Genomic DNA, 10109 nt, shown 5'->3' with positions numbered 1-10109 from the left:
AGTTTAATCTTTTAGAGCAGTAAATCTATTCATGTCTCAGTTTTTGCCATGCTTTTTGCCATTGTTAGTTAAATGATTTCTATAAATACATATGGCATAAGGAAATGTTTTCAGCAATACCCGATGTTGTCTCATGGGCAAATAGTATAGAAAAAATCAAGAGCAAAACAAGGAGTGTTCTCACAGTGATTTTGTTCTTAAATCATGGTTTACTGTACTATACAATATGTATTATTCTCATATTCCTACATGCAAGATATAATAATGTATTTATCCACAAAGAAATTCTTGCAGGTACTCATATATGCCAGTCAGTACACATGCAAAAATCTGCAATTACAATAAGGCAGTCATTGCACTATAGAATCATTTCACTCTCCCCGTAAACATGGTGAATGAGCACCGTAAGTTTATGCAGGGAGTTCAGAGGTCACAGGAAACCATTGTGAACTATTTTGCTGGGACAATCTTGTTGAAAAAGCATTCTGTTCAAGAATGTGCAAGAGCCTTCTGTTGCAAACAGCTTATACAAACGCTATCACGTTAGCCTGTCAATTTGAGTCTACCATCAAGCATCTTCTCTCATGCCAAATTTCTCCTTGCCTTCTCAGGCAGTTAAGATAAAGCTGCCTCCAAAGATAAACCAGGGCAAAAAAAGCAGCACATGGGGTTCTGCTCCAAAGCATGGCTACCGCTGCTTCAGATGTAACTCCACATCTTAAATCACTAAAGTACCTGGAAGCCCTATCTTGAAAGCAACATGCTTACTGAAGAGGTGGAAATACCTCTTAGAGGGCTGAGACAGGGAGAAACGGCAGAATTGTCTGCCATATGGCCAATTCAGCTCCTGGCCACACGGACTTCTCTTTTTTCTATTTCCTTACAACTCACCTTTCTAACACCTGGTGAATGTGGCCTCTCAGCTAAGCGATTACCCATCTATCCAATGTCCAACTATTAACACATATTTTCTCATACTTTTACTGTTCGGTGGTGAACTTGGTGACATAACACTTCCTATTGCAAGGTTTGGTAATGAAAAACACAGGGCCCTAACATAACACATCCATACACATTCACAAATAAAAACAGGAACGACCAAATGTCCATTAGGAAGATTCCAGTTTTACTCTCCTACATTGTAGTTGTAGGGAACTCAGGAGTACAGTCATATTTTTTATCATCAGGTCTTGCTATATAACAAAGCTAAGAGATATAACTGTAGTCACTCCCCATGAGAGATTATTTAAATACTGTCTCTTTCTGTACAGACTGGCTTCAATTCACCTACACAAGTTACTTACACCATACTCACAGAAACACACACTGACAATACAAAGCTTACTGCTGCATTTGCATCACATTCTCTCACCAAAGCTGAGTGCTAATACTCAGCACTGAAAAAAGAGGCATTGGGTTTTGTATGGGCAGTTGAGAGGTGGAGGACTTTTCTGTGGGGCATACAGTTTATACTACACACTGACCATCAGGCCCTCACTCTATAGGAGATTAAAGGCAACAGTATGAATAGATAGCCAGCTTATTGTCTGTGTTGCAGCCTGTGCAGAAGTGTACACTTTGAACAGTCAGATGGAAAATGGTTGACGAAAATCATGACATGTTGTCTCACTTGAACTGTTACTTTACTTCCTCATCAGTCATAAATTTTACGTTCAAGATGAGCTTGTCTACAGAGGTGCAAGTTGATTAATTGCACTTGTGGCTCCAAGACTGCTGGTTGCCTTTGCACAGGAAAGTCACCAGGGAATCCTTCAAACTAAGCAGCAATTTTTACTCTTCAGACCACTATTCCTTCATGCCTTCCCTGCCAGCTGACAGACAAGAGTGAGGACACATGCTGCTCCTGAGCAGTCAGTTTCTTGAGTGTGCTGTAGTTACACTCTGACATGTTGATTATTATAGCAAGTGAGCGGAGGTTGCCTTCACCCCTGCGACTTTTTGTCACAAGCTTTCTGCCATCTGTGGTATGGCTATAGTCAGCAACACACATCTGAATTTACTTACTTACTTTTGCTACCATCGTTGACATTCTGCAATCACAAGACATTAAGTGCACTAAGTCTTCTATATACCAACCCCACTGTAAGTGAACCAGTGAGTGTGTTAAATGAGTTCGCAAACAATGTCTGTTGGCTGATGCTCAAGAGGGAAAACTGTGGAAATCATTTGTTCCAGACTTTCTCTCTCAATACAGAGCTATGAATCATACATTACATTGCATTATTAGCATTTATTAAATGCTTTTATCCAGAGTGACTTACATTGGTTACAGTGTTTATTCTGTTATCCATTTATACAGCTGGATATTTACTGAGGCAATTGTGGGTTGAGTACCTTGCCCAAGGGTGCAGCAGCAGTGCCAGAGCGGGGACTCAAACCAGCAACCTTTCCTTTCAGTTATGAGCCCTGCTCCTTAACCACTATTTCTTTTTCATTGAAAAAGAAATGTCTTTTTAGTCTTCTGTCACGCTTAAAATGAATGCTTATCTTTTACTTTTCATCTTGCTTTGCTTTGGATGTAGGTTAAATGAAGGATTATTAAGGTCAATTCATTCCAGACATTCTTCCTCTGACTGTACAACAACAACAAAAATATCATGCTTTGTCAAACAAGTTAACTAAACCACAAAAAAAAAACAAGACTCAAAAGAATTAGGAACCACAAACTCTTTGCAGCAGCCAATCACCTTAGCTCTTATAGCAAATATAATCCATTGTAAGAAAAAACAAGAACTGCAAGAAAAAAATGTGAAATTCATTTAATTTGTGAAAGACTGTATTATAATGACAATGAAGATTATTATTATTATTATTATTATTATTTGTTGTTCTTATTGATTTTGTTCATCCATTAGCAATAATAATGGGGCTTTAAATTTTACATTTCTTGTAAATTACAGGCAATGTTATTGTGCAGCTCGATTGGATAGTTGCTTGTTTTTCCTTGTTTTTCATTGTTGTGCCTGCACTGACTTTCTGCTTATCCTCCCTATAGGTTAACCACCACACTGTCTGTGGTTGTCAAGGTTGTAGAACAAATTTTATTTTTAGATGTAAAATTATAGGCTCACAAGAATTAGAGACAAAAGAGAACAGAACGTTTTCAAACCATGATAGTTAAGGCTGTGATCAATGTATGTGCATGATATGATACAGGTCTGACATCATGCAATGTTTTATGGATCTTTTCCCAAACTGCCATTTCCTCTCCTAATTACACCATAATGTAATTAATCCTAGAGGGGATATTATCCCTCAGACAATCTTAAAAAAGAAACACAGAAGCCCAATGCCTGACCACACACAAATATAAATTGCAGCTGCCTGTCAGCAGTTTCATATGACAGAGACAACAAGAAAAGTTCCGTAACGGTAAGATTCTTTTCTAAAATAGATCTCAGGAATTCTTAGTAATCTTTGCAAAGTGAGAAAATGTTTGTGTTTATATTTTAAATAACTTCTATATGTTCAATATGGTAGTTTATCACCATTTTCAACCAAAATTTTTATATTTCAGACACTGGGGCTATGTACAAATAATCAAAAGCCTAATGGACAGAACAATGTAAACTTAAAGTGTCATAGGAAAAAAAAAGTTGCTTCTGTTTTATAGAACAATACAGTATGATTTGCAGTATGGACACAATAACATAAAATGTATAAATCAATAATGATTCTGGTCATTATTTTATTTTTTTATTGTGTTTTATTATTTTACCTTAAAAATTCACATTTTAACTGCATCTTGATGAACACTTTCTCCCTCACAGGAAACATTATCACAATGAACTGGACCACGCTGAATATCACATTGACATTCACGGAATATGCAGCTCCACGTTCAGTGAATTACTTCTTTTTCACTTTAATTTTTTTTGCCTACCTCCTTTCAGTTTTTGCAAACTTTTTTCTCATGCTGGTTATCTATTTAGAATCTAGCCTCCACAAGCCCATGTACATATTTTTGTTCAACTTGGCAATAAATGGACTGATTGGAAGTTCTGCTGTCTGGCCAAAAATCATGGACAATCTTCTCTCAGATACTCAGGAGACCTCCTTTGAGGCTTGTCTAATTCAGGTGTTTTGGATCAATGTCTATGCAACTGGTGCATATGCAATTTTAACAGTGATGGCATATGACAGGTATGTCTCCATCTGTAAGCCTTTGCAATACCACACCATCATGACTCCCACTAAAGTAAAACAACTGTTGGCTGTTGTGAACTTCTGTCCTATCTCCATTATATCCATTCAAGTATATCTAACCTCAAATCTCCCACTGTGCAGGTACACGATTCAAAGGCTGTTCTGTGACAATCTGTCAGTTGTTAATCTGTCCTGTGTAAAGAGTAGACTAGTTGACTTGTATGGTTTATGTATAATTGTATGTCTAGTTTGTTTACCATTATTTATAGTCGTGCTCTCTTATGTCAGGATACTTCTTGTGAGCTTGAAAACCTCAAAGGAAGCACAAAAGAAAGCCCTGAGTACATGTACTCCTCACTTAATCACTTTCATTAATTTCTCCCTGGCTTCTCTCTTCAATGTCATTTACAATCGTGTACACTTCAACCCTCCTGCAGGGACTAATGTGTTTTTGTCCTTACATTTTGCCCTGATTCCTCCTCTGCTACATCCCATAGTATATGGGATTAGAATTCAGGCGATCAGGAAAAGTATTACAAAAATATTGAGAAAAAACCTGATTTTTGCTGGATCTTTTGAGTTCTGAATATCACATCCCAATTATCCCATGTAATATGTATTAAATAATGTTTGCAAGTGAATTCTGATGCCATGTCAGAAATGGGTTTGTCACCATGCATTTGTGAACTACGGAGCATTCATAAGTTATGCATTTTATGAGGATAATCAATGCATTTCTGTTGCATCTACAGCCAAAGAGAATTACAGGCTGTCCTAATTACTTCTCTGCAGTGACTATGACTATGTTTGCATGCATTCAGATGTTAACCTGATTATTCAAGTGTTCTGACTATAACAGCAGTCATGTAATATCTTATTCTGATAATCATAACCCAAATAAGACAATAAGCTGGTTATGACAAACCCAAAGAAGACATGTGGGATATTCCTCTGTTAAACAGAATATTGAGACATGGAAACACTTTATTTAGACTATTTTTTCAAATAAAATGCTCTGTGCATGTTGAATGTTTTGTGTGGAATATTAGATCAAAATCCATCTCCACGTCATGCTGATGTAGAGACAATTGCTCAATAAGAGCCATTTTGCAGAAGTACAAAATGACAAGAACACAAAATAATGTAAACAGGAATATTAGCAGTTGCATGTAAAGAGCTTATTCGGAATATGGCTGTAACCAGGGGAAGGACCATATCTGGAGTACTGTGTGCATATTAATGTAGTCATTTGGAATTTAGTATAGATTACTCAGTGGTGCCCACACCGAGAATAACTGCCACAAGACAAAATGATGAAGCTGCCACAACCACATCTAATGAGCTCTATTCCTTACAAATGACTTCAGTATAGCATTTTAGAGTTTACTGAAGAGTGGAAGCAGTATTTCCAGAGCAGAATACAGCTGTATGCCTCAGCCAGTAAAGCCACCAAAAACCTGCTTTGTAACAAAGTCAACACTTCGTTAAGAATCTCCAGAAGTCAGAAGAAGCACTTCAGAATAGTGCACTTACATTTAAAAATAAACAAAGATACACCACTTTACATTCCATTATTAAAAGCCAATCTGCAAAATGTTTTGCTTGTCTCCCTTTGAAATGAACTCTCCCTGCCTAGCTTATTCCTGTATCATTTCCAATGAATGGCAGTGACCATGGAATTCAAGAGGTTAGAAGTTAAAAAATTGCATGGAAGATGCGATAGTACCTGCAAGCAATGATCAGTCTATCTTCAGTACCAATTCTGTGGAGTAGGAAAATTGGTGCAAAGGCAGTGACATTTACAGCACTGGCTCTGAGAAATGTATTATTGTATCTTCAGTAATGGGTTTTCAACATGCATATAATAAAACACATTTGTTTATCATGATTAAGGTGAATTTGTAGTTATTTCTTTAGTAGTCCCCACTGTTACATACAAACATCTACTTACCCCATTTTCTGAAGTCCTGGAATGCCTCCTTATTGATGCCATTTTATTATGTCATTAGTAATTACATTTCTAATAATTGCAGGTATCTAATTTGTTTAGCAATCTATTCTTGTAATATGAAGGGTAACCTTTCTGCTTGTAGTGTCTGTAATATTGTTTATTATTTATATTGTTTATATGCAAGGGGGGGAAATAAAAGATTTCATAGCTGTTGGCCCCTATGGTGGCTTGTGTACTTAAACCAGCAGAGGGAGAAATCTTGCCACTAACCTGTTCATTTCTCTCAGCCTGTTTTTGTTTGTTTTAATTTATTGTGCCGCTACACTGTATAATATTTTTGTCATTGTGCTCTGTTTGACAGCCTATGTTATAATATGCGTTTTTCTGTGACTATTTCTAAAGGCAAATGCAAAGAACACATGTCAGACAATCATATAACATGTTATAATCACATATTTCCTTGTAACGAGGTTACAACGAGGTTTAATACCAAAATAGTACCTTCACTAAAACATTTAAAACAAGAAGCTCAGCCAGACAAATCAACACACAAACTTCTATGTAATCTCCATGTCCAGATGTAGTTGGATGTGTTGCTGATGATATACTGGTATGACCTCTGGTTTGGTGAATGAATTACTAGTGTGGTATTGAACAGTGGTTTGCCTTTTCTCCACACTGTCAGACAATATATTACCTCATATGATAGATAAATATGTTCATTATCCAGCTGCTGCAATTTCATCCACATTCATGAATAAGATAAACTTCATGAAATGTGACTTGTATTGATATGTGTACTTATTTTTCCATTACCACCCAGTAAAAACAGTTAATAAAGCACATCTGAAGATTTATGGTTTATGGGAAACATCATGTTGCTGCACAACCCCGCCCCCACCCAACCCACCCACACCATTGTGAAAATAATATGCGGTGTCAAAACAAACCAAAATCATACAGTGAGAGGAGGACATCAACATGTGTTACCCATGTAGGAATCAACGATAATGTTATTGTAAATTTCTGAATTTGTGATTGCTGAGATCAATATTGTTATAATTTGTAAGGCTGTGTTTTCAAAACAGTTATTATATTAACAAATTACACCAAAATATCTTATCATGTGTTTCCTAAATTGTCATCTCTTATCCTAATTACATCATAACATGGGTAATCCTTTAGGGGAAATCCTCCCTCAGACAATCTTTAAAATAGAACACTACACCCCTATGACTGACAACACACAAGCTTTAAATCTGAGCTGCCTGTTAGCAGTTTCTTACAACAGTGACGAGAAGAGTTCAACCACGGTAAGATTCTTTTGTAAAATGAAAATGTGGAATGATCTATTATTGTATTAAATGCAAGTCATGTAAGTCACTTGTGATCAGCTGGACACTTGCAATGGAAAAACCACATATCCGCTATCCACCTATGGAGTGCTGCATACCATTTTAACCAAAACAGGTTTTTCAGATTTGAACAGAATGGAGTAGAACGTTGAGTGGATCTGCAAATGCAAGGTCAACAAACCTGGAATTCAATGTATTTGTTCAAAGCAGAGAAATATTTGAACCTCTTGGTTCAGATTTCAGTACAATTCTCATTCCCTTTCATGAATGTGAGTTAATATTTGAATGGCTCGTCTATACATGGAATATCTGGAGGTACACGTAAAAATATGTCACATATACAGGACTATCTGCAATACTTTTAGTAGGGTGAGAGAAATACTTTCAGATTATATCTAGTTTAGAAAAAGGGTTTAGTTGTAAAAGAAAGAAGACATCGGATAAAAGAGCAAAACTGTGGTATCTCAACAACATATTGAATTAAATGATGGTAGTGAAATAAAAAATAAACCCTTGATTTACATGACCACGATATTTATGTTAGCCTAAAAGAACAAATGGATAAATCCATGATTAGTTTACTGTATGTGAATGAAGTTGTTGTTCTCATGTGTGTCTTATTTGATGATTTCTTTCCTTCAGGATTAATACATTGTCATAATGAGCCAGGCCTTTTTGAATGTCACCCTGATATTCACTGTGTATGGATCTCCACGCCCTCTCAATTACTTATTTTTTACTTTTACTCTTTTCGTGTACCTTACTTCAGTTTTTGCAAACATTTTTCTGATGCTGATTATCTATTTAGAATCTAGTCTCCACAAGCCCATGTACATATTTTTGTTCAACTTGGCAATAAATGGATTGATTGGAAGTTCTGCTATCTGGCCAAAAATCATGGACCATCTTCTCTCAGACATTCAGAAAAGCTCCTTTGTGGGTTGTCTTATTCAAGTGTTTTGGGCTAATGTCTACGGAACGTCTGCATACTCAATTTTAACAGTGATGGCTTATGACAGGTATGTCTCCATTTGCAAGCCTTTGCAATACCATAGCATCATGACTCCCACTAAAGTGAAGCAACTGCTTACCGTTGCGTACATCTTTCCTGTCCTCTGTCTATCCATTCAAGTATATCTAACTTCAAGACTTCCATTGTGCAGATATACCATTCACAAGCTGTTCTGTGATAACCTGGTAATTGCTGATCTATCCTGTGTAAAAAGTGATCTTAATAATGTGTATGGTTTATGTATAATTGCACTTCTGGTTGTTTTCCCTTTATTTATAGTAGTGCTTTCTTATGTAAAGATACTTCTTGTGAGCTTGAAAACTTCAAAGGAAGCACAAAAGAAAGCCCTGAGTACATGTACTCCTCACTTAATCACTTTCATCAATTTCTCCCTGGCTTCTCTCTTCTCTGTCATTTATAATAGATTCAGCCTGTATCTGCCTAGAGAGATTAATGTATTCATGTCAGTGCACTTCGTCTTGGTTCCTCCTCTGTTACATCCAATTATTTATGGAATCAGAACTCAGGAGATCAGGAAATGTATTGTGAAAATGATAAGAAAAAGGAGAGTTTTGCAGGGGCCTTCAATTTTTTTACACTTAAATGTCAAAACCCAACTGACATCAGAAAATATGCATTAAATGACAGAAAACATCTGCAGTCTAACAATCACATTTTCAGTACAAACATAAGAAACAGATTTCAGGACAGACATGGTTGTTACCATATATACACAGAGGAACATATAGCTTACCTGGCCAAAACACACAATATATGAGAGAAATCAGCCAGAGATAAGTCAGCAGTCTGTTTTAGAATGTTACTGCTGACTTCCGTTGGCTGTGGCCACACTGTGGTTAAGGCCTCCACAAAGAACAACAGCAGTGCTGCCTTTTCACCCAGCAATATTCCCATCAAGCATTATGCACTCAACACAATACAACTGTATCAAATTACCATTTGTAACCCATATGAAGTGGAGCCTTTTCAAGAGAGGAAGCAGTATTTCAATCCAGAACAGAAAATAAAGATAATGGCTTTATAGCCAGACTTTCCTTTTTATTCCTTATGCTCTTTCAAATATTTTAAAGCAGAAGTGACAGATTTTGGCAGACCTGTCAGCAGTGACAGATTTTTGTAGTGTTCTTCATCTGATCTCAGTTTGAGGAAAATCACCATAATTTATAAATGCATATGTAACATAGGACCTGTGATAGATGTGTCTTAAAAACTAAACATATTTTTGTGAGTGGCTTCAAAATCAAATTCATTAAGTTTTCAAATCAAAGTTCATTATACCAACATCTATTTGCGTCTGTGTATGTTTGAAATTTCGTAATACCTTGATCAAAGTTCAAACATACACAGAAGATTGAGACATAAGTGTAGTAACAGGCAGTATTAGTGACCTCTGAGGCACAACTTGGAGCAACGCAACCAATGTAATGTATGTATGTCAAATAATTACTTATTGCTAAAAAATCGTTGTGTACATGAAAGCATATTAAAAACCTCATACGCTTGGATGAAGAGCAAAACCATGGATGTTTTCTTGTTTGTTTTTTTCTTGAATGCTTGAGTGCTTCTGCTTAATGTCTGGATGTATTCTGAATGTTGGGAGACA

General features: G+C 36.4%; 1 protein-coding gene across 1 annotated transcript; it reads left to right on the top strand.

Annotated features, from left to right (window-relative positions):
* The first annotated feature begins 3805 nt into the window (after positions 1-3805).
* On the top strand, positions 3806-4753 carry LOC118783724 (olfactory receptor 52E2-like). The gene has a single exon (XM_036537675.1). The coding sequence runs from the start codon at positions 3806-3808 to the stop codon at positions 4751-4753; it is 948 nt and encodes a 315-aa protein (XP_036393568.1).
* The last annotated feature ends 5356 nt before the right edge of the window (positions 4754-10109 follow it).

This window comes from Megalops cyprinoides, chromosome 9, assembly GCF_013368585.1.
Source record: "Megalops cyprinoides isolate fMegCyp1 chromosome 9, fMegCyp1.pri, whole genome shotgun sequence".
Lineage (NCBI taxonomy): Eukaryota > Metazoa > Chordata > Actinopteri > Elopiformes > Megalopidae > Megalops > Megalops cyprinoides.
Note: the sequence above shows the minus strand (reverse complement) of the source record. Positions and strands in the feature narration are given on the sequence as shown.

Excerpts from the sequence above, each read along its gene's own strand:
- LOC118783724 (XM_036537675.1), top strand. The coding sequence starts at position 3,806 with ATGAACTGGACCACGCTGAATATCACATTGACATTCACGGAATATGCA.